The 26101-nt window shown below is 39.0% G+C and overlaps 1 protein-coding gene across 1 annotated transcript in view; it reads left to right on the top strand.

The window, feature by feature from the left end:
* Nucleotides 1-26101, top strand: part of LOC142213555 (cadherin-8) — a 344980-nt gene that overhangs the window by 10772 nt on the left and 308107 nt on the right. The window contains exon 2 of the mRNA XM_075281925.1: nucleotides 39-490. Within this exon, the coding sequence (XP_075138026.1) occupies nucleotides 206-490 (285 nt within the window). The 5' untranslated portion in view covers nucleotides 39-205. The remainder of the gene's footprint in view (nucleotides 1-38; nucleotides 491-26101) is intronic.

Raw genomic sequence — 26101 nt, 5'->3', positions numbered from 1 at the left:
AATTTTACTCACTCATTTCAATTTATTTTCCTTTTAAGGGAAACATCAATGAACAATATTCCAGACACGTCATGTCCTTCGAATATGAACTATTTGTGCTTCTGTTTATTGAGCAATAAACACTCGGATCAGCTGCAAGTAAACATCCCTCTCTACATGATGAATTGGATGCCTGCAATCTGGATGTGAGCTGAACAATTGTTTCATGTTGTCCTTGTTTCCTACAACTTGTGTTACGATGCCAGAAAGACTTGGGGAAATGTTCATGGATGTTTGGACTCCATTCTTCATATTATGGATTGCTGTTCTTCCTCACGTGTACATGGCTCCAAGGAATGAATCCTATGTACTCTCTACTGAAGCCACCATGGAACTTAATGGAATCATTGATGAGCAGAAAATATTGAACAGATCCAAGAGAGGCTGGGTGTGGAATCAAATGTTCGTGCTGGAAGAGTTTTCTGGACCTGAACCAATATTAGTTGGACGGGTAAGATTTTTAAATGCTCATACATTTTATTCTGTCTATATTTTATAGGAGTAATGTACATATGAATTATTAATACTGCATTCTTGTTAATAATAATAGTAATAATAATCATTGCAAAAAGAAACCTTCAGGCTTTCTTCATACAGATTTATTCTGCCATTTTTTTCTTTCCATGTTTTTTTTTTTTTTTTAAAGAAAAAAGACAGTAAAAATGAAATGTATGTAAGATTATTCAGACCTATAACATCCAGCTACAGCATTTCACAGTAAGAAAAAAAAATGCCAATAAAAATGCCAAAATGTCATAGCATCCTTACACTAACTTTATTCATGTCTAATATCTTGTTAGAGACTCACACACTTTGGAAACAATTCTGGAGCATCTTATCTTAGATCTCTGCATTGTGCCTCTATTATTCCTCCTGGAAGTGTGTCAATGAAACAACTGGGTGTTACCATTGTGCTTGTCAGCAGAGTGTGTTCCTACACAGTTTGACATAATCATTGATTTCACAGTGTTAGAATGTGTAGTGACATAATCATTAACATGTGGACTGATAACATCCCACTATTATCTTAGGCCTCATTCACATGACCACACCCACTGGTGTGTGAGCTCCATGTGTTTCGCGGAAAGCACACCACCCTGCTTGTTTGTGGATGGTGTGCGGCCTGTGATTGATCTGATTTTCATGTCTGTGCTTCCATTAAAACAAAAGAGCGTTCTTCCCTGACATCTGAATAAACACATTGAAATAAATGATTATGCAGATGCCATACATGCGTGAAACACAGACACGTGAATAAGGCCTTATTGTTCAAGAGGAGCAACTGAGGGACAGACTAATGTAGATAGAAGCTCTGGAATTGTTATAATACAGATTTTTTTTTATAGCATAGATAGTTTAGGCACATTTTTGTCATAATATATTCAATGCTTGGCATTGTGTGATATGATAGTTTTCATGAAAATCTATTGTGTACAAGTGAAAACCATTAGGAACAATTAATCGTACTATGGCGCAGAACACAGATGAACAGTGCCATATCATACTGTATGTGGGAGCCATAAAACAAATTGTATATTTAATATATCAAGGGTGTGTTGCCATACATGATCTTTCAGCCAATATCCAAACCCCATAAATGCTTTTGTGTCAATGAGGAGATCTGCTGCCAGACACAAGTTAAAGATCTCTATCTCCTTTAACAACCTGGTGACTCCTATACATTACATGAACCCTACTGAAATTTGCAGGTCTGCTTGAGATTTATTTAGTATGTCTGGACAGCTCAAAATTTTATCTCAAAGATGAGCAAAATGAGCATTAGAATAGGACATTCAGCACCCTGGACAGCGGCACTCTCTAATATTAGGTATAGCACTGTATTCAGATAATTGTCTCCCTAAATACTTGAAGACATTGTGATTCCCCTTTAATTTAACCCTTAATGTACTATACATTCATACTAAGCAAACTGTATAGCTGAAGTTTTTGTTGTGAGACTTCTTGGTAGTGCACGGAGAGGTGAGGTTAAGCTGCGGCACTACAGACTTCTCACCGGTGAAGTGATCATCTAACACTGTCACTTATTATATCATTGTATCGGCTGGTGGTGAAACTCTGCACTGCTACAGTACATGGGAGAAACTCGGCTCTTCTTCCTTCATTTCACTTCATCTCCAGAAAAATGTTCCTTCTGTGATCCTCAGTGCATGCCAATAACCAGCTGCATTGGTGGCATTCAGTCCTCAGTGACATTATTGCTCCGGCCACATGAGCTGTCACCATATCAGATATCACACAAGTACCATTGATGGAACAATAGGAGTGGCAAGGTCACACGAGACCGGTGGTGGAGTCCAGGGTGAAAGATGGCTTTAATATTTACTCACCATTTTACTTTACTTTTGCTTTTTTCATAAAGGCCTTTACTGTATATTTCAGTTCTGTTAGCTAACCTAATGCAAGTAATGATTCCATCCTGTATATATCCTGAAAATGATGCAATTTTGTCAATAGAAAGTGTAACCATCAATTTCATAAATGTCATATAGTGTATTTTCACTGGATGTAATGCATTAGGATTCACTGTAATTGCACTTTGGACATGTCTGCAGTTCTATGACATATACCACAATATAACACCATTAGTATTATACAGATTGCAGTATGACTTCTTCTCTGCTTCCCTCTTCACTTACTCTTTCTGATGATTTATGCCATTTCTGTAGCATGTTCATTAGTGCAATAGTCATGACTTCAGTACGTACATAGTACACGTATCAGGCTTCAGACTTGTACTGTGCTGTAAAGTACAAAGCTCAGACAGCTGTGATATCTAATGCTACCACTAGAGGTGTCAGATCCAAAAATATCAGTAAGCCTGGAGCATTCAGGCAATATGTGCCGTGTCCACAATCTAAAAGGAATCTGTATGAAATGTGTCACAGCTTTTCAGTTAATCTGGATTAAACATTAGATAATGTCAGGGATGCAAATAATTTCTGTTACTGTTACAGTTGCTGATATTTCTCATTGTTGTGGTTTACCCGAATAGATTACAATGTGGCATGATGAAAATATACATTAAAGGAGAACAAATATTAAGAGGTTAAAGAGAATTTCTTTCTGGGTTAGAAAATCCATATTTAAACATCTCGATAGGGAATTCTGATTTGAAGGAATTTTTCATTTATCAGTTTATAGAACAGGAGGATAATATTAAGCAAGAAGTACTTGACTATTGAATTATCCAGTATATTAGTGCTTATGTTTCAGCTCTCCCCTCTGGTCTTGTTCACAGGACTACACTGCTGATATGACTGTACTATCCTTAGCAGGGAGACCGATTTTTGCTAATATTGGTTAAAACCTTTAATAGAGTCCTTTAGTAGAGTTTAGGACCCTCAATTTTTATGAGGCCAAACAGTAGCTATGCAGAATGAGTGTCTCTCACTGTGGCAGACCCCCATAGTCATATCTTACACAATAGATTTGTTTAATATTCCTTATGGTAACCCTGTAGAATGAATACAGTATCCTCAGTCAGATTTTGCTCTCTTATTATCAGGAGACCCATATAACAAAGGGAGCTCATGATATCTGATTTCAGGGAGATATATCTATTATTATATGGCAATCTAGGCCACAAAAAGTGTGTAATACAAGTATAAAAACTGAATAGGTTCTACCCCATCATACTGTCACTTTAACTGAATGATTGGGATTGTATTTCCAGGGTTCTGCTCCTCTATTGTCCATAGTTTGTGTCTGATATTACAGTACAGCTTAGATCTACTCAAGCTTCACATAAATCAAGCCTAATCTTTGGTACCTTTTCCTACCAAATTGATATCTTTGTAAAGATATTTTTTTGGTGGAGCCCTCCTTTAAATAAATCACGATGACATTGTAATGAAATATTTCCCTTACTATAGAAGCCACAACATACTGGCCATTTAGTGTATGTAGAAACCTTCTGCTTCTTTCCTCAAATGCACATAAACATAATTTGAGCCGGTATTACTATTCAATTATCTTGGCTTCTGCACTGCAAGGAGGCAAAAGCAATATGAAAAATATTATCATAAATATGAAACACTCTGAAAGTCTAATTTCCGGTATCCATATTTTCAGTGTGAGGTTCGCCTTGTTAAAGACTGGCTCAGCTATCTATAACAGAAACCTCATGCTGTAATACACTGAAGGAAGCCTTAATTCGGAGAAATTTTAATGAAGCCATAGGCTGAATAAAAAATGAAGACTCTGGGATAAAATTAAAGCGCACAATGAATTTATACACATAACAAGACATAATGATATCCCATAATAAAACAAGATGTTCACAAAGCCTCGCGTGAGGGTCTTGGTCCTTAGGAAAACGGCGGCCATCCAATGTAAGGCTCGTTAAACTTGACAATTATATGAGAGCCATATTTTGTTACAGTCAAAGCCAATGCATGTATTAATTGCAGAGATGAAGGAGAGCAGGCGCCTTCTACACCTAAAGATATTAGATGGCATTTGTACTGCTTACGGAGCAAGAACCCAGCAGGTTTCTTGGATATTGTAAATATTTAAAGTGTTTTGAATTTTGGTAGGACGAAACGTAGACAAAGGCTTGTTCCCCCGGTGCGGTTACAGAAATATCTTTTCATATCACCAGGCAAGGAAAGATCAGGCAGACAAGGCAGATAATCTGTTCTGAGGAAGAAAACACTTGAAATTACATCTCATTCATATTTGTACAATTTTAAGGCACCTAGACACATAGCACACGGCACATTTCATCGCTAGCTGCCATCAGTTAGTCTTAGATTTATTTCCTCTATGTTGCCACAAATACAATCTCTCGTAATATAAATTGCATTAATATGTTGCAGCTACACTTAATATGTAACTGCGAATCTCATGGTCATACTGATTCCATAGAATTACTGAAAGCTGATAAAAGTGCTGAGAACAAGTCCCAATTAGTATTCTATACATCTCCCTCGTGGACGCTAGAAGGCAAGTGCCTGCATTAAGGTAATATTACTCCTCATTATTATATATAAAAGTGATTGGGTCAGTATTCTTTAGAAAAAAAATATTTTATTGGGTGACCACCAATTAAATTTGACCCAGTACAACATAGGAGAGTACTTATTATTTGCCTTAATAGGACCATGATAATCCTAATAGCAACCGGGATTGGGCTTCTGAATCCTCTGTAAGAAACTTTTATTGTTGGAACAAGTTGTGATTGACTATGCTTTTCTATAACAGTGGCCATTTTAATAAATACATAGAGGTCCTGAGTCAGAGAAATCTTGGTTTAGGGCCATTTGCTTTTCACTAATAGATTGTTCTGTCTATAGCATCCATACGTCTATGGAAAGGAGTTGTCTTATAGAGACAACCCCTGTAAGAAAATGTTACGGTGTTTTATGAAAGTACAAATGTGTACTCCCTTATCTTTTATCTTGGCTCAATATTTAGTATCTGAAGATAACACCATGACAACATTATTTTATTCTTTGCTGCCTTAAGATATCCATAATATATTTCCCAGTGGTTGTCATATTTCTTGTAGCCTTTTAGGCTGAGGCCCCATGTTGCAGAAACAGCTTTTTGTTGTTGCAGATTTTGTTGTGATTTTTTGAGCCAATGCCAAGCATGGCTACAAAAGGAATGGAGGATATATAGGAAGTTCTTATACTTCTTCTCAATCCTCTCCTACCTTTGACTCAAAAAACCACAACAAAATCTGCAACAACAAAAAAAAAGCTGTGTTTCCACAACATCGGACCTTAGCCTTAAATGGATTTCCTAAGCAGGTTATTTGTTATCCATCAACTGAGACCACCACTGATCAGAAGAATGGGGGACATTTGTCCCCATTCTGAATGGAGAGGGTTTACCATTCCATTTATTTCAGAGCATGCACCATAGCAACCTAAGCACTATCCAGCGCTCCCATTGAAATGAAGGTAGTAGTGCATGTGCTGCCCAACCACCACTCCATTCAGAACAAGGGACAAATGTCTGAACAGTCAGACTCCATTGATCTGCACATTATGACCTATCCTTAAACCAATGCAAGGTGTTAACCACTGCAACTTCCACCAAGTTTAGTTATGTAGTTAGTTGCAGCAGAACCCTATCCTCTATAGAGAGGATTCTATACACTACCCACATAGTAACAACAGCATGTAGTTTTCTAGCCCCCCCTCGCCTCACAAATATCTTATGAGGCTAGGACCCACATTCATGTTGGGCTAACTTACCTAATATATGTATAGCTATTTTTGACTGGATATGGCACTAGTACTGCTTTTAATGGGCGGGATATGGAGCTTGTTGGTCTAAAGTTGTAGTGTATCCTTACAAAGATTACATGGTCTATTGGCTCAGCTCTAACAAATAATGGTTCATAGAAAGCCCTCGTATGTTAGGTAAGAGGATAGGTCCAATTAAATGTTTCAAAAATGGCCAATCATATTTGAGAAGAACTATTTTTGTACAAGGATTGACATTCCCTGCCTGTGTTTTATGTTGTAAGCAACTTAAAAGATGTTTTCCTTCCATAAATGTGTGGCTTTTAAACTTCAAGTCCTGAAGCTGAAAGCTCACCATGCTCCAAATTTACCATCTGCCTTTTAACTATTATTGGGTTTTTCATATATAAATATATACTGCTACAGGATGTTTGACCCAGTTTTACTTGTTCAGAAATAGCATGTGATTGACCCTTAGGCTGGTCGAAATGTCTAGAGACATTCTTTTTGCTACATCTGTTTGGTCGTAAAAATAAAGACGTTTAATTGTTTAAGTGGATTTCTGTCTTTTGTCTGTCATAGCAGTGAGCGGTATAGGAGCATGTATTCATTTTAGGAATGGGTTTGTTAATACAGTATATACAGTATAACATCTACAGGAGAAATTAATGAATGTTGATATGGTGTACATTTAAGAATAGTACAATATCACATTATATTGTAATTTATTAGGACTTGCATACAACTGTATCTTATGAGAAAGATTATAGTAACACCTTTGTGTTACTTGCCTTAGATTGTTGGAATTTTTGCCCTTACGCTGATGCAGATGTGTGATAATTCACAGTTTAACATATTGTACTTACTATAAGCGTGATATACTGTACATACTGTAGCCATATGTCATCATGTTAAGACCCGAGAGTCCTCTGCTGAAAATGAGGTCTGTGCCAACTATGACAAGCAGTAGGAACATGAAGCACTTGGCAAGCACCATGGGAAGTACTACAACTGGCATCAACTGCAGATGGAAATTGTAGTATATCCTATGCTGGTATTCCATGCCAAGCTACTCCTGCCAATGTTCCTTGGTTGTCATGTTACCATGAGCAGATCCCACTTCAACTGCAGCTTAGAAGAAGACAATAGGTAATATAACACATTACACAATTTCACTTAAGTAAAAAATTGTGGAGATGTAGTACTGTATGAGAATAGCCAAAAACAGAGTTTTTGTATTTTTTTGTTCCACATCTTTTTTCTTTTCTGGGATTTCCTTTTTCTCTAATACCGAGATTGTTCAGATTGCTGGATTCCCTACCTGGTGGCTACCAAACCTAAATATGTCAAGCCTCATGTGGATTCAGTTCAGATTGTTAAATATTCATCCATAGTGTTCAGATTGTTATACCTGAGCTACAAAAAGCCTGCTGTTGATGGGATACTTATTATGGGATACAAAAGTTTCAAAAAAGGGGGCTCCAATGGTAAGAATATTTTGGTAAGCTGAAAGGGTAAATTTGTACGCCATGCACAGATTTTTGTGTAATGTACATATTTTAGATGTTAGAAAACAAAAGTTTACAACTAGAGATGAGCGAACACTAAAATGTCCTAGGTTCGAAATCCGATTCGAAAAGCCGCACACTGTTCGACTGTTCGAACGGATTTCAAACCCCATTAAAGTCTATGGGGGAAAATGCTTGTTTCAGTGGTATGCAAAATTCGATAAAATTATACTTACCAAGTCCACGAGTGACGGTCGGGCTGGATTCTCCTTGAAGTCTTCTCCCGCTGCAGCGCCCCTGCGGCGTCTTCCGACACCTGAGCAGAGCCAACTGCGCATGCGAGGGCATGCCCACGCATGCGCAGTCGGCTCTGCCTAGGCCGGATGGCTAGGTAGAGTGAATTCCAGCCGGAGGACGCCGCGGGGATGCTGCACGGAGAAGACTTCTAAAGGTAAGAGAAGAACCAGCGTTGATTGGCAGAATGTATAGCATTCTGCCAATCAATGCTGGTTCTGCATCGAACCTTAAACTTCGAACAGCTAGTAGTGTTCGATCGAGTACGAGTATTTCGAATACCGTAGTATTCGATCGAACACCTACTCTATCGAACACTACTCGCTCATCTCTATTTACAACTAGTGACTGGTGGATGATGGAAGATTATTACAATACACTGCTGTAAGAATATTTAACCCTTTTAATACAAACACAGATTGTTAATGTCAAAGTGGCTTTGGGTGGGTTTGTGTAAACAATCTAGCTGACATTTTTCAGCCTCTTTAAAAATACAATGTACTATCTGATTTTTTTATGCCGAAATTAATTCATTTATTTGAAAATGAAATCCAATAATTATCCTTAAGGGGCTCTTTCTTCCTAGTGTTTATACATACATAAAGTTGTACTGGAAGAAGCAATAAAAATACAAAGAGAGACACATTCTTACTGGTGGAGATGTGGCACATATGTTTCCTTTTATGTTAAAATTAGCCCTTAGACGAAGTAATTAAAAAATGGGATGAGAAATTATTATAATGCCCCACCCCCTATAAATGTAGCCAAATAGACACAAGGCTATAATTGTAGGGTAACAAATATAACTTCATTACTATAACTATTTTGGTTTTAAAAAGTAAATAAAATAGCCAAATTATGCCATTATGTCATTTGATCCTCTAATTTCTCCATGTTTTCCACATGGTAGCTGCCATTTTAACCAGTTTATGTGAACAAAATCACAAAAAGATGCATTAGAACTCAAGGTTTTTTTTTGTAAATTTGAAATGAATCCAATTAGTTCCATACAGGTTCACTCATCTCTAATCTTGAAAGCAGAGATCCCCAATTCCTCTGTGTGAATGGAGCAGTGACTATTCCTCACTTCACATATATAGGACTGATGCGTGAGTACACTTCCATGTAAAGAGGTTATAAAATACTAGTTCATTACAAAAGGGGACTCTGAGACCTTCATTGTTGAGGGTCCCAGCAGTGGGACCTCCAGCGATCAAAAACTGATACCCTACCCTGTACATAAGAATTTTTTTTTATTATTATTATTATTATTACAGGCGTCCTATGGTAAAAGCTACAAATGTGTTTGAGCATCAGAGAGCAGAAGCAGTGTAAGGCCCGGTTCACATCAGCATTCGGGTTCCGCAAGCAGCACTTTTCTCTCCACAAGACCTCAATATAGTCTATGGAGTCCATGTGGTTTCTTAGGTAACTGTATTTCAATGTATATAGGTTTCTGTTTGGGTGGTCGCCAAGTGGAATACTGACTGGGAACCCGAATGCTAATGTAAACTAGACCCAACTGTTCATATAGTCTTTTAGTTTCTCTAAAAAAAAGGGAGAAGAGATTGGGTTAGATAAATGAATGAGTAATTATTATATTAGAGGTATGGTTTAATTCTTCCAAGTCCTGCTACAAGTCAAAATCCAATCCGAATAGCAATGACTGCAACCTCAGATATAGAGATCTGTTCCTGATCGTAAGGGAATAACTCTCCAAGAAGATAGTTAAAGTCCTACTCCTTACTTACTTCCCGTAATTTGGTGCTTCTATTGTAAATAGGTTCCACAGGCCCTAATAATGATATAGGTGATAAATCTAACGTTTGATTGTTAGTCATTGGGAAGACATTAATTGGAAACAACTGATATATTCCAGAGCTTGGACTGTAGGTAAATGAGTTAATTTACAATGCTTTTCAAGAACCCATTTTTCCACCTCGTCTTAAAAGGCTGTATAATTGTAATGAGTCTCCGTGTACATAAAACTAATTGAACACAAATTCATCCAGCATTTAAAAAATATGATAATCCCTTCAAGGTCATGCTAATGGGAAGATTGTATTCCAAACTATGCTTGGAGTTAAAATAAATGATCAAACAAGGTATCTTAATAAATGTTTCTTCTCAAACACTCCAGCTTCTTGTAATGACCTTGTGTAATCATACATTACTTCCGGCTCCTTCTCTCCTTACCTAACATAATTACTTCATTTGTTTATCCTGTTTTGATTAGTTCTTATGTTTTATATACCCGGTATTGATAACACTACTAGTCTTGAAATAGTCGTCTAATTATATAATGCTATGCTATATTCTGTTCTTCCGAGGCAAAGATGGAAAAAACAAGAAAAAAAAAAGGAAAGAAAAAAAAAAAAAAAAAAAAAAAAAACAACACTTATTGTGTGTATTTGATAGGGTAGATATTGACAACCAAGGGACATTTGTTTCCAGGGTAACTTTTGTGTTCACAAATGAGAGACATTACTGGATAAATAACTTGGGCGTTGGTGGGCTGTATACACAGCTGTTATGTCTTCTAACAAGACATCATGAATGGAAGTGTTATTATATAAACATAGCTTTATAGCTTTATAGTACTATCCATGCTGCTGTAATACACTGAATTTCCCCATGGTGGGACTATGAAAGGATTATCTTATCTTATCTTATCTTATCTTATCTTAATACAAAGCGCTTATCCTTGGCATAGCAGGCTATTTATAGACCTGAAATGTGCTACACAAATAGTACTGAGCTCTGAGCATCCCTTTGGCATTTGTTGGTCTAGCATCACAACTCTAGATGCTCAGTTGTTCTCCCTGGGAAATCTCCCACCAGACACATGAATAGTTGACCATGTGGATAGTGGCCCACCAAAGTAAGACCTACACTCTGCAAGCACTCCAATGGCTAAAGAAAGGTGCTCACATTGTATGGCATGATGTCGATTAGGACACATGGAAAGGGGGTTTCTCCCCCTTAAAGAGGTCTTCCCATTTCAGAGTTTCAGCCAGGCTGCCTGCAGTGCCTGCTTTTCACTTCCTGTATAACACCTCCCCCCCACTGAATGGGACACTCAATTCTTCTGCAGATCAGATAATATGCAGATGCTTGTACAGAATGGACTCAGTGTTATCTTTGTGTTTACATAGAGAGATAATAAACTGCAATTAGCTGAACAGATTGTCCTGCCGGCACTGAGTAAGTGACGTCACTTGTCCTCTTTCACAGGTCCGTGGTTATAGCAATGCTGTGTAAAAAAATGGAAGGAATACAGTCACATTGCAGGCAAATAAATCAGAATTTCTAAAGCAATATATTTAGGAAAAATCTTCAATTTCCATAAGCTACCAGTATAGAGAGGATCATTGAGATAGGAAAATCCCTTTAAGTTTGGTATTTTTCTTTATTTGAAAAAGTATTTTTGCCCAATTTGGTTCTCTATACAAATTCATAATGAAAAAAATGGTTTTTATTAGAAATATTTTTTTAAAAATATCCTTTCTTTCCCTTCAGACCTCAACAAAATAATTTGACATAGAAAACTTCAAAAAAAGAAAAAAAAAAAAAAAAAAACTCAAAAAAGACCATTTGACATGGTGGTTCCCAGCCAGACGGTTATTGAGTCCCAGAGGAATCTGCTCCAGAGCTAGCTTACTGTATTACGGTTATTGTAAGTGAAAATAAGATCATACAATAGTAAAGGATGTGACGATCAATTTGGAACCTGGCCTAAGAAATTATTAGCCGGGATTCTGGGTAATTAGATTTAAGGAGGTCACATAGAGGTCTCTGCATTAACAAAGGGGACAACTATGGGTCAGTAAAACAGAAAAATATTATGAGCTTAGATTAAGGAAGACCACACTTAACAAGTCAAATGATTGAACATATTGTATGTTTTTGAATATATAGTTAATGTGTGTAGTCACAAAATATTTGTAGTAGTATTATTATAAAAAAAAAGAAAATCCATGAATGTTAAAGCATATTAAGGGGCTAAAGTATAGGGGAACAAATACATTACATATAAGTTTAAAAAAAAAAAAATCTAACACTGCTTCTCACTGAGGAGTCTGTATTTATGCCTGTAGGGTGTGAAGATTTGAATATTTTACCTGTTAAGATATATTTAGTAATGTATGTTTAGTAGAGATGAGCGAGTAGTATTCGATCAAGTAGATATTCAATAAAATACTATGGTATTCGAAATACCCGTACTCGTTCGAATACTACTAGCTATTTGCAGAACACGCATAGCACAGGGGAGTCACAAAGTTACTTCAATGCATATAAATAAATAACTCCCATCAGTACCCCCAATTGTAAGAAGCATACTTCAACCAAAAAAATGCATACAGACAAACGGTTCAGGATATAAATAATCCCAAAAAAAAAAGGTTATGAAGTATTCAGCATACACAAAAAGTATTATAAAATAACATACTTTATTATCAAATAGTAAAAAGTTATACAAACATACAAAAACACATAGAACACCAATAATTCAAACAAAAAGGACAGCCCACAAATACGGGTGTAATACTGTCAGACCACAAAAATAGAAATACACAATGACACTAAGATACTACCTGTTGCCCACATGGCAAAATGGGCACATATATATATCTAGGTGTACATCATCTCCCTCCTAAAGTATGTAAATATATGCAATATAAGGGAGGAAAGAAAAAGGTATATTCACAAAAGATTATATATCAGAGGGTAGAAGAAACCCAGTGTAATCATACCAAGTAAATACTATACATGTTAATCCATACCCTTACATAGCATGTCTGAATAGACTAAATAGTAAAGAGACATAAAAAAGTTAGTCCTCAACATAGAATAATAGAAAGCCCAACAGACATGCCTAAGGGAAAGAACATAAATCACCTACCCATAGTGATATGGTCTGCAGAAGCCCGTGGCTGTGGGGAATCCTAGCCCGACGCGCGTTTCGGCCGTATGACCGGCCTTCTTCCGGGGGTGGCTATTTGCAGTAAAGATTTGATTCAGAACCAGCGTTGATTGGTCGAATGCTATAGAGTCTATAGCATTCGTCAAATCAACGCTGGTTCTGCCGGAGGCTCGTCTGTGAGGAGGTGAAGTCTAAGTTCAGACCACAATGGAGACTGCTGTGGTCTGATCTTAGATTCCTCCTCCTGACAGATGAGCCTCCGGCAGATCCAGCGTTGATTGGCCGAATGCTGTACACTGTATAGCATTCGGCCAATCAACGCTAGTCAATGCATTCCTATGAGAAAAAGTCAGCTCCCGCATAACCACAAGCTGCCAGCTCTCCCGACTAGCAAAGACGAGCCTGCTGCAGAACCTGCGTTGATTATCCGAATGCTATACTGTGTGGGCCAATCAATGCTGGTTCTGCAGGATGAGTAAGGGCCGGTTCACATTAGCGCTTGCCTCCCATCTGGAAGGAGTCCGCAGGAGGAACCCCCCCAATGGAATATCACCGCAACTGCAAGCGCTGTGCAGTTAAAGTGCACAGACCCCATAGACTATAATGGGGTCCGTGTGCTTGCCGCGCACTGCCCGCACGAATCATTCGTGCAGGCAGTGCGCTGAAAGCACACTGACCCGTTATAGTCTGAGGTCTGTGCACTTTAACTGCACAACGCTCTTCCTAAACACTCTCCTCCTGCTACTCGTGGACTTGAAGACTCTCCTTTAGTCGAATAGTGGTTTCCCCAGAAACGAGCATTTTTTTTTCCCATAGTCTATAATGGAATTCGATATTCGATTGAGTAGTCGAATATTGAGGCTCTACTCGAAACGAATATCGAATCTCGAATATTTCACTACTCGCTCATCTCTAATGTTTGGCATTTAAGTAAAAAAGCAAAACAAAAAAAACAAACAGACATGTCAAATGAAATGAGGCAACTATTGTAAAGAAAGTTTATGTGACAATACAATGATGGTGTCATGAGTTTCTTTACAGTGGTAATAACCCCCCCACACACACACACACACTATCACCAATGCCATAGTAATATAGCATCCCACGAGAACTCTACCAGTGATAAAATTTTGCAATTTGCTTGGTCTTACAGTATACTTTTCACTTTACTAGCATTTAATATTGTACCTTTAAGACAGGAAGCAACGCTGTATGCAACATGGGGGTGGCACTGTCTCAGCTTGTTCTAGAAGGTGGGACAAGCTTGGGGAATAGTTTGTTAACCCCTTAGACAAGTCTAGGAAAGCTGCCGTTATATAGTCAGCTGACGGGACAAGTTAGAGGGCAGTTTAGTGTGAAGTATTCCAATTGTCCTGAGACATAGTTCTTAGAGATGAGCGAACACTAAAATGTTCGAGGTTCGAAATTCGATTCGAACAGCCGCTGACTGTTCGAGTGTTCGAATGGGTTTCGAACCCCATTATAGTCTATGGGGAACATAAACTCGTTAAGGGGGAAACCCAAATTCGTGTCTGGAGGGTCACCAAGTCCACTATGACACCACAGGAAATGATACCAACACCCTGGAATGACACTGGGACAGCAGGGGAAGCATGTCTGGGGGCATAAAAGTCACTTTATTTCATGGAAATCCCTGTCAGTTTGCGATTTTCGCAAGCTAACTTTTCCCCATAGAAATGCATTGGCCAGTGCTGATTGGCCAGAGTACGGAACTCGACCAATCAGCGCTGGCTCTGCTGGAGGAGGCGGAGTCTAAGATCGCTCCACACCCGTCTCCATTCAGGTCCGACCTTAGACTCCGCCTCCTCCGGCAGAGCCAGCGCTGATTGGCCGAAGGCTGGCCAATGCATTCCTATGCGAATGCAGAGACTTAGCAGTGCTGAGTCAGTTTTGCTCAACTACACATCTGATGCACACTCGGCACTGCTACATCAGATGTAGCAATCTGATGTAGCAGAGCCGAGGGTGCACTAGAACCCCTGTGCAAACTCAGTTCACGCTAATAGAATGCATTGGCCAGCGCTGATTGGCCAATGCATTCTATTAGCCCGATGAAGTAGAGCTGAATTGTGTGTGTTAAGCACACACATTCAGCACTGCTTCATCACGCCAATACAATGCATTAGCCAGTGCTGATTGGCCAGAGTACGGAATTCGGCCAATCAGCGCTGGCTCTGCTGGAGGAGGCGGAGTCTAAGGTCAGACCTGAATGGAGACTGGTGTGGAGCGATCTTAGACTCCGCCTCCTCCAGCAGAGCCAGCGCTGATTGGCCGAATTCCGTACTCTGGCCAATCAGCGCTGGCCAATGCATTCTATTAGCCCGATGAAGTAGAGCTGAATGTGTGTGCTAAGCACACACATTCAGCTCTACTTCATCGGGCTAATAGAATGCATTGGCCAATCAGCGCTGGCCAATGCATTCTATTAGCTTGATGAAGCAGAGTGTGCACAAGGGTTCAAGCGCACCCTCAGCTCTGATGTAGCAGAGCCGAGGGTGCACAAGGGTTCAAGTGCACCCTCGGCTCTCCTACATCAGAGCCGAGGGTGCGCTTGAACCCTTGTGCAGCCTCAGCTCTGCTACATCAGAGCCAAGGGTGCGCTTGAACCCTTGTGCACACTCTGCTTCATCAAGCTAATAGAATGCATTGGCCAGCACTGATTGGCCAGAGTACGGAATTCGGCCAATCAGCGCTGGCCAATGCATCCCTATGGGAAAAAGTTTATCTCACAAAAATCACAATTACACACCCGATAGAGCCCCAAAAAGTTATTTTTAATAACATTCCCCCCTAAATAAAGGTTATCCCTAGCTATCCCTGCCTGTACAGCTATCCCTGTCTCATAGTCACAAAGTTCACATTCTCATATGACCCGGATTTGAAATCCACTATTCGTCTAAAATGGAGGTCACCTGATTTCGGCAGCCAATGACTTTTTCCAATTTTTTTCAATGCCCCCAGTGTCGTAGTTCCTGTCCCACCTCCCCTGCGCTGTTATTGGTGCAAAAAAGGCGCCAGGGAAGGTGGGAGGGGAATCGAATTTTGGCGCACTTTACCACGTGGTGTTCGATTCGATTCGAACATGGCGAACACCCTGATATCCGATCGAACATGTGTTCGCTAGAACACTGTTCGCTCATCTCTAATAGTTCTCCATACTATTGGGCTTCAAGACACTTGCAGAAACTTACTTTTTGATGTTAATATGCCTGACAGTGATGCTTTGTATTTTCCCAATACTTGTACTACTACAAGAACTAGGTTTGAGCACTGGAGAGGGAACTTTGAGCCAGTGTTGTCCCAAATTTACCACCGAGGAAAGAACCAGAGGTTGAGGTTGGAGGTTTAAAAAAAAAAAAGCAAATGCCCCTCATTTGTATTATGAAGCCCTGTAAATGGATGTAGTTTATAAGAGAGAGGGCTGCCATGTTGTGTGACTGAATGTGAAACCTTTGGACTACTAAAGTAATGAGGGCCACAAGCTATGCCTGTTAAACTTCCACCGGTTGCCTTCCTATTCTTTGCACCTAACATCAGGGGCAATATAGTTTCCACCCAGTGGCGTAACTAAAGTCTTTTTTCTTCTTCTGTATCTTGGATTCATGATGTAAGAGGATTTTTTTTGCAAATGAAGTAAAAGTAATTTTTTTTTTTTTGGCATGCTGGATTTTTAAAATAATTTGGATTGACATTGAGACTCCATATCAGTCTGGAGTTTTTCTGTGCAGCCACTCACATTAATACTCAATTGATATGTTTTGCACTGTACTTATGGTTGAGTTTTTTTCTGGCGATTTATCATATACTTAATCTGTGGGTCTCCTTGGCTTATGGGCCAGATGGAAGCTACAATCTCAATACTGATGCCAGTGTTTCTGGGCCCCCTAAGGCTCTTGGGCCCTAAAGTGACTGCGCCCACTACACCCCCTTGAGCTACGCCCCTGCTTCCACCATCCAGGAGACTGACACTAGAGTGTTTCCTGCGAGAGCTATGGCCACCATCTTCCACACGAGCGCATTCCTCAATGACATCTTAGCGAGAGGTCTCCCACACCTTAGAGAGAACCCCTCCCCATTTATTAGTTATACTAAAACGGCATTAATAAATATCAACTATTGATCTAATGCACCAAGTCTGGACATGTGTTCTCCTGGGGTTACATCTGTATGCTTGGGGTTTCTGGACCAGCTGCGATCGCCTGCCTGATATCTGTAGGTATTGTGTAGACTCCATGTTAAATCAAGAGAAGAAGGTACTTGATACAATAATCTCTTTAATTTCAAGTCCTGACTTTTCCACATCCATACACATCTATTAATTTTATGTATATGTGGAAAGCAAAGAACTGAGATACATTAGGCTCTATAGAAATATTATTCAATATGCACCAATGTAAGCCTATCTTGTGCTTATAAATGCCATGACATATTTATCACCCTGTGAAAACGAATCAGTCTTATGCTAATTACTGTTCTCTAATAGGTTGTTAGTTATAAAAAATCTGCTCCAACTGGAAATACTGCATAATGTGACCTAACAGCAAGAAAAAAATGATGGATTTATATGTTTGTGCTCTATATTTTCCAAGCCTGAGAATCGCCAGATCATCCTAAAAAAAGATATCCTCATTATATAATGCCGGTAGATTTTCTTGAAGTACCTCCAACAAGTCAGGTTTTGAGATGCTCTTTATGATATCAGATGGGAAAATAGCTGGCCTTGTAAATTACATTAATTCACGTGTATATGATAAAGAAAATCCTCTAAACATGGCCTGCTGGGGAAGCACAAGAAAGCTTACCATTACTTCTAGACAGATTGTTGTTAAAGGCTTACAGGACAGGTGGTGATGATAAGATATAATTACATAATAGTTACTTGGTTTTCAATTACGCTTAAGGTAAAGACAAACTATTAGATATTATAGTGTTACTGCAATGAAAATATAGAATTTAGTGTGGGTGTAAATTATGTACTTTGGGCTTTGACACTGGGGTCACCGTGATTTTGTTATATGTTACTTCATTGAAAAATTGCCACAGTACTAAGGGATCTGACCTTCCTCTGAGGAATTCAGTAAAGAGATTATTGTTAAATATAGTATAACTTATTTTTGTATGACAACTAGGAAACTAAATTCACCAAGAAAGTTATACTAGCTACAAAGAACTACAAAGGGTGGCAAGTTAATTAGAATTGACTAGCTCAATTATCACCCTTGTAGTCTAAGGACATGGAATAGAATGAAGATATCGTACAGTACATCAGTCATCAAATATTATTCTTTAGTATACTAGTCATTAGTTATTATATTCTCACTTCTGTCTGTGAATCTCACCATGTCCGCCTGAAATCAGCAGCCAAAAAAGTCCTGCAAAAAAAGTCCTTTTTTTGTCCACTGCTATCAGTTCAAAAACCCATTATTGCCAATGGGGTCCATCAGACTCCATATGTCACTGTTATTTTAGTAGTCCACCTGTCTGTTGTTCTGGTCTTCTGACAAACCAGGACAATGGAGAACCAATGCTTATGTAAAGTTCTTTTGAGTTATTTAAAAGCTAAAGTGGCTGTTTGATTTCTAGAATATCTTTTTATGATTGCCCAAAAATAAGCCTACCATATGTTATCCCACTTCTGGCACCATAAAGTGTAAGGGTATGTTCACACGGCGAAAACCCAATTCCGCTGTGTGAACTCTCCGCGCAGCTAGCCACAATGGGATGCCGATGCAGTGCACCAGCATCCCGTTGCGACATCCTTCTCCTAATTAGGCTCAAATGAATGGGGTAATTGGGAGTGGGTCTTGCACTGTGGATACCATTGCTGTCTCAGCCTTGGGAAGAAAGGGCAAGTTGCTTCTTTTTACGGCTAGGAGTTCAAATGAATGGAAGCCTTTTTGTAGGCTGATTTTGAGTCGGTTTCCGCCTGCAACATAAGGTTACATAAGGTTCTGTGGCTGAGAACTATTACCTTTTATCTGAATAAGATTTTTTGTCAGGTAGCAAATTCATGTCTTCAAGCTCCTCTTAGATGTATGGAATTGATTTTAACTCAGTGTTCAGTTTTCCCTTTAGTGCCACCAAAGGGGGGTTTCATAATACCAATTAATCTCTCTCCTGGGTCTAATTTTGACTTACCCTCAATTTGGTGACAATTTTAAGCAACCTTTGCTTGAAACTACGGTTGTAAAGTTAAATGAAGACCATGGAATTCCTGATGACATAAATTATCTGTTCAGGAAATTCTCATGTTCCAAAGTCTTGGTGTTTGGGAAATCTTATAAGAATTGGAAAAAGACTCATTGTATTATTTGCCTATTCTACGGCTTTTTACTATTTAGCATACTAGTATACACTTCTATCCACTATACATTAGTTTGGATTGATAGAAATTTGAATTACATATAAAGCTCATTGTGTTTTACATCTTTTCTTTCAGTTGACTATTTATTGTTCACTTCCATACATTGAATCTGTTATGTTTGTATTGTGAATCCTGTATTCTTGATTTGTTGTTCTCGATTCCCCAGACTCATTATTTGTTTACTTGCATAGTCAAAGGCAGGTCTTAGAAATAGAGCAATTCCTTTTACCGCCATTAAAGATGAAAAAAATCTTTATAAAACCTCACTGTAAGCAGATAATCCAAACTGTTAAGCTTCTGGGTATTCCTTAACTGTCCAGAATTATACCATAAAAACGCCTTATGTTCCTTTACGCTATCAACAATCTGTTCCTTCCGATTTGCAAATTGAAATGTGATGGGCAGAGCATTCCCGTCTGGCAAAATGGGCACGTGCAAGGGCGCACTGAGCAGTTTTTAAAATATGCCCCTATTTACTTTTATATACTTCCATACTGCTGACTGGTGACAATAGCTGCGCCGCAGTCTGGCTTTCTATGACTGACAATCTCATTCAACTGTGGAATGATATGTCTTATGACACAGCAGAGTGTCCCCATGGACTTGATTAGTTAGACAGAACTTTTACTTGATATATGCTACTGTATGTTCTTTGCCTCCTCTGCATGCATTACAACTTCATGGCAGATGTGCTTAGAAATCTGTGGTGAATCAAATGTCACTGTTCTTCTGCAGGAGACAATAACAGAATTCAAAATGAAGCTGACAATAAAGCCGGGAAATGGTAGACTGTTTTTTGCAGTTTAATGAAAAAATATGTCTGTCTGAGTCTCTCTTTTGCTGCATATCCTGAAAGTTTAGATTGAAGACTACAAACAGTAAACATTAGCAAGCGGCAAGCAGTTGAGACATACTGGTTCTGGAGAGTCATCTTGTCTTTAGGCTTAACTTCTATGGTGCATCAGAAGGGAGAATCCGCTCTAGAGATGCCACGGATTTGGCAAGGATGACCCCTGCACTGTAGGAAACGCACAGAACGATTTCAGTCATCTTAAAATCCATGTAAAATAAATTGTACCGCTGTTATATCAAAAACTCCTAAAAGCACAATAAATAAAGTAAAAGCCTTTATAAAATAGATACTGTTCAGTCGACAGAGGGATGCATTATTCCTTCTTCATTTCTGAAACAAAAATGGCTATGTATTCCCAAAGTAGTAATAGACATACGGTTAAAACATTTTCTAAACCTTTCCTTTGTTTCCTTGTTTCTTCATGGGAAATCATCGCAGACAAGTCAGATAAAATATATGGGCTCCATACAGTCAAATGGCCAGGACCCCAACTGCTAGATGATATTTATACCCTATATTCAGGATCATAACTCAAGGGGCATGGGGCAAAGTTACTTTAATATTTTGTACATCAGGGTTGGCATTAATCTGACACAAACCAAGCAGTTCAAAAATAACCTTCATCTACTTGCTGACCATCCATGAATTATAGGTGTGGCAGAAGGCAGGAGTTAGGTGTCAGTATAAGATGGACTGTCCAGATGGAATGCAGGGATTTAAAAAAAAAAAAAATTCTACCATCCGTGTGTAACATCTCTGCCTGTTCGGGTCTCTGCACCGCCCTCTGCTCGCGTGCTGCGGCGCAGGAGGCGTGTGCAGTTTGATTCATGCCTTAGGGTTTTTTGTCACACTGTGTGAACACGGCTCTACTGCTGTGATTGTGATTGCACCACACCCGTCTTCTGCCCTTGTTGCCTCTGTCCGTTAAGTGGTTAATTTTGTCTGCCGGTGATTGACAGCCTGCCTTCCAGTCAACTCCATGGGCGGGTTCTTCCTCCCTATATAGCCTTGGTTCCCATTCAGACCAGTGCTTGCTATTGTCTTGCCTACCTGCTCTTTACTGTCCCTATTTTTGCTTGCATTCTATTCCTTGACCTTTGGCTTTCCCTACTGACTATTCTTTTGGACTTCGATTTGGCACTTCATCGCTCTACTGTTACTGACCCCTGGCTAGCTGACCTTCCTTTGTTGTTGTTCATTTTGTCTGCGTTTTTGTGTTTCACATATTCAGGGAAGGGACTGTCTTCGTGGTTGTCGCCTATTACCTAGAATAGGGTCTGGAAATAGGAAGGGAAAGTGGGGGGGCTTCAGCTTAGGGCTCACTGTCTTTTGTGTCCCGTCCCAGGATTCTACCGTTACTGGGGAATTGCTGTCCTAGCAATTCCCTTACATAATAGCAAGCCCAAAAACCTACATCCATTGCTTCCCTACAGATAGCATGGATCCTATTCAGTGCCTTGCAGCAAAGTTGGAGGGATTGACAGGCCTGATAGCTGAGCTAGCTAAACAGATTCAGACACTTATGGAGGCTGCTGCATCATCCCCAGCTGTTTCGGCACCTTATAAAGGTCAAGATGCTACTCCCGGACCGTTTCTCAGGGGACTGTGCAAAAATAGGGACAGTAAAGAGCAAGTATGCAAGACAATAGCAAGCACTGGTCTGAATGTGAACCAAGGCTAAATAGGGAGGAAGAACCCGCCCATGGAGTTGACTGGAAGGCAGGCTGTCAATCACCGGCAGACAAAATTAACCACTTAATGGACAGAGGCAACAAGGGCAGAAGACGGGTGTGGTGCAATCACAATCACAGCAGTAGAGCCGTGTTCACACAGCACGCGAGCAGAGGGCGGTGCAGAGACCCGAACAGGCAGAGATGTTACACCCTGCCTTCCCAATTTCTGTATGCACAGTGTTCAATAAGCAACTATGGGAGTCACCATTGTACAGCTAAAAGAAAACCATATGGGTGTTGTGAACTGCAGGAGCTTCTGGGTCATAAATCATTCAAGTGCTAGGAGGTACTATCATCCCCAGGTAGAAGGAAAATAAGCGAAAATGTCAGTTTTGTTTTGTTTTTTTGTTTTTTTTACAGATTGTGGTGCCTCAAAAAACCAGTGGAAGCATGTCTATTTTTTCACTGATATATCACACCAATGAAAGTATCAATGAAAAAAAAAATGGACAACATCTGTGTGTCTTGCGTTTTTAGCAACATACAAAGAATAGAAAATGAAGCAAAAAAAAAAAAAAAACTTTTCACAGGCACAAAAACAGGAAAAAACCATGGACAACAACACACCTGAAAAATGAGCAGGGTAGGGGGCTTTTTATTATAGCACAGAACTCACATGTTGAATGAGTTCAAGCTGTTTTATAGATGGAAATTTGTTTTCACTGAGTCCTGAGAAATAAACTTTGAAATAGAGTCCATTTAGTCAAGTCAGATTGTTGATTGTCGAAAAGCACGGGCCCCCTTATTGAGCTGGGCCCTTGACTCAATACCAACTGTAGAGACATGATCCCCCCAAGGCAGTACAGAGTAATCCTCGTGGAATCTGTACATAACCCCAGTGTTATCTACATGAATCACCATATTCCCATCTAGACGTAATACTTCTATAAGAGGACAATCACTTTCATTCTACTTTTTGCATTGCTTTCAATGGCTGGAGTGGAAAGTTATCATGGCACCATGAGTTACCAGATTGAAGTTGAAGATGGCTCCATTTGTGCTATAGGTTCCCACGGACTTCCAGAGGTGATACTACAGCTTTGAACAAATTCATAGCTTGTTCAAAGCTGTTACGTGGCCCTGTGCTTGAGTCTTCACATCAGACATAATGAAGCATTATCCATCGTGCTCAGAAAGACGATTTACTGTAGTTGATGCATTTATTTTTATGACCATAGTTATGATAAACATCGAGTCCAATCATGAAATCGTGTGAACATAGTAAAACCTCGGTATTACCCATAATAGTAAGATTACAGCACTGACCATAAGGAAACAATACGGATAAAGTAAAGCATTTGTTTGCCATGACAACATCATAGTTGTCCAATATACAGCATAGTAAGTGGTATAATGATGGCACTTCTCTGAATACAAATTCATTTACTACATTATTCTCTATCTCTGAGCTGGCAAATTTCAGCTCTAAAGCCTGTAAACTTGTAAATGCTGCTCTGAAATCCATCACAGACAGTTCCTCGATACACACAAAAAATTCGGACTGTGTGTATTGCAGGTTGATGTGATGTGTGAAGGTGAATATCTACCGGTAACTTTTACTAATGACTCATTCCGATAAGTACAGATGTTTTATCCTATTATGGTTAATGTTGGAATCATTTTAAACCCTAAGTTACATTTCATGGTCATTTAACATTAAAGTCTCACCCACACTATGGAGACTATCATATTATCATATTCCGACTAGACATTTGGATTGGCACATCTTGGCACAGAATCCATAGCAGATGCAGTTGTGCCTATAAAGACAGGGGACATATGTATGAGACATCGCTAAGTTGAAAGACACCTTATGCTGCTGATGGGTTTAACATCGCATCGCATTTCCAGACAAAAAAAGGACTTCTCCACATATTTGATAAATGTAACTGTCCCAGCTGTTATCATTCATTTCTAAGCTTCTATATTTTAATGAAGATTAATGCCTTACGACTCATATTTTTTTAACACTTTCTGACTATGTTTATCATACTTGTTGGGCGTAATTTTTTCACAATAGCCAAAATATGGAATAACACTGGTGAATCTATTTGATTCTCAGAGTCAAACTATACAGTATATACCAATGGGATGGGAATAGAATGGGGGAAGGGGCCTATGTTTGCTCACTTTCCATTACTGTTATGTAAACAGCTATGTACTGGGAACATTCTAATCCACGACCTATTTGCTTACGGGTTATTTGCTTTTTTTATTCTGTAGTCAGATTAACTGTCTCCACTCTGGACAGTTTGAGTCTTGCAGTGTTCAGTGTGTGACAATCATTGTTTCTCTTTGATATAATAGCCTTGTAAAGCCACTTTTTTTTTTTTTTTTTTTTTTTTTTACTACTACCAATGGAATATTTAAGCTTCTATCCTAAAACACAATTGTATAATGCCCTTTGTTACCTATCCTCGCTTCTTTGCCACTTCCGGATTAGTAGCAATCATCTTTCTCTTCCTCCAGGGACTATGGCGTATGGTGGAATCAATGCGCAACAGTGGGTAGGCCCATTTGTAAGACCCATTTATTCTTTCTGAACACATCTGCTTTTAGCCATCTTTTCTGGAGATTCTACTATCTATCAAAGTACATTATTAATGGGTTGTCTTATAATTTGCTTTTAGACAAGATCCTTGGTTTTGGTCATTCTGACCCGTCTACATTTGCGAGGATTTGGCCTTGTTATGCTGCTTTGGCTTTAATTATGATGACAACTGAAACTCGGAGTTTGCTTTGCTCTTATTTTCTTTTGAGCTACGTAACCATCCATAAAGTACATCACATCTTCCAAATGCTTATGAAGCTTTTTGCATTAGAGAAGAGACCTGTCCACTTTTTATTATTATGTAATCCCTGGTTGCTGCACTGTCAGTTACACAGAAAATACGATGTCAAAATCTCAAGCTTAGCCAAGATATGGAAATATAATTGGAATAAGATAGCACATAGTGTTCTGTAAGACAATCATAAAGTCACAGTGTGCCGGAACTACAGAAAAACACAAGGCCATTGTTTTCATTGAACTTTTATATTAGCCTTCTATCCTCTTATTTATTGGGGATGCAGTGGGAAAAAAAAAATGTAACAGCTTTCACTGGTACTTACTATTAGGTGTCAGAAGAGGTTAATGGTAAGGTCTCAGGTTAACACTTCCTCCTATCTGTATTGGCAGCACATTGCTCTTATGTTATCACAGTGACAGATATAATTGTGCTATGTAATATACTTTGTGAAGAATTACCAGAAACTTTAGGAGAATTGAGACGTTATTCAAAGATAAAGTCCAATGATAATGCATTTTGAGCTCAAGGACACTGTCCTTCTAATTCTATAAGGGGCTAGAACCCAAAATGCATTATGTTAGGACTATATATTTTTAAAAAAATCTCCATTCTCTTCAAATTGCAGTGCTTGTGTCTGGAACTTTTTTCACAAATCTGAACTTGGCATCTGGAGTACTCCTGAGACTCTCTATAGGCATGACTAATACTGATACCTGCAGCATCCACAGAAATTGATTCCGGTATATTCATACAGTTGTTGTGACTTCTCACGGCAACAATAGGATAGCGCCCAAAACTTATACGTTTTACCAGCATCCTGTATTATACAGCTTACATTATTAACCCGTGTAACACTGTGTTCCTGGAAAGCATCCATTCCTAGTGCAAATACTCTCCAGGCAAAGGAATTACATAGAGGTAGAATAAAGTAGTTGGGGTCTATAAGTAAGATTACAATCCTAGAAAGAGGAATTTGGTTTTGCTTCTCTCGAGTTACTTCCTCATAGACTTATTTTTCATAAGACTGTGTAGAAGGTACAAATGTTTTAACTGTAATAAAATGGTTAAGATTCCAATTTCTCATTAAATCAACTTGATACAATATTGCCTCAAGCTAGAAAGACTCTTTGGCTGATGCAAATCACATACAGCTATTGGGTGTCCACTCAGAGTCACACAGAGAATAGACATATTGTGATAGAATATACAAAATCATCTTGTCATGAAAAGCTTGTTTGTCTTTTTACACACATATCCAGTCAAGAGGTAAGGTAAGGAATGACATACATGTACCTGATTAAAATAAGGGATGTACTCACCTTGGACTGAGACACTTATTTCAGGGAACAATAACACCCATA

The sequence above is a fragment of the Leptodactylus fuscus genome, chromosome 7 (assembly GCF_031893055.1).
Source record: "Leptodactylus fuscus isolate aLepFus1 chromosome 7, aLepFus1.hap2, whole genome shotgun sequence".
NCBI classification, from domain to species: domain Eukaryota; kingdom Metazoa; phylum Chordata; class Amphibia; order Anura; family Leptodactylidae; genus Leptodactylus; species Leptodactylus fuscus.
Note: the sequence above shows the minus strand (reverse complement) of the source record. Positions and strands in the feature narration are given on the sequence as shown.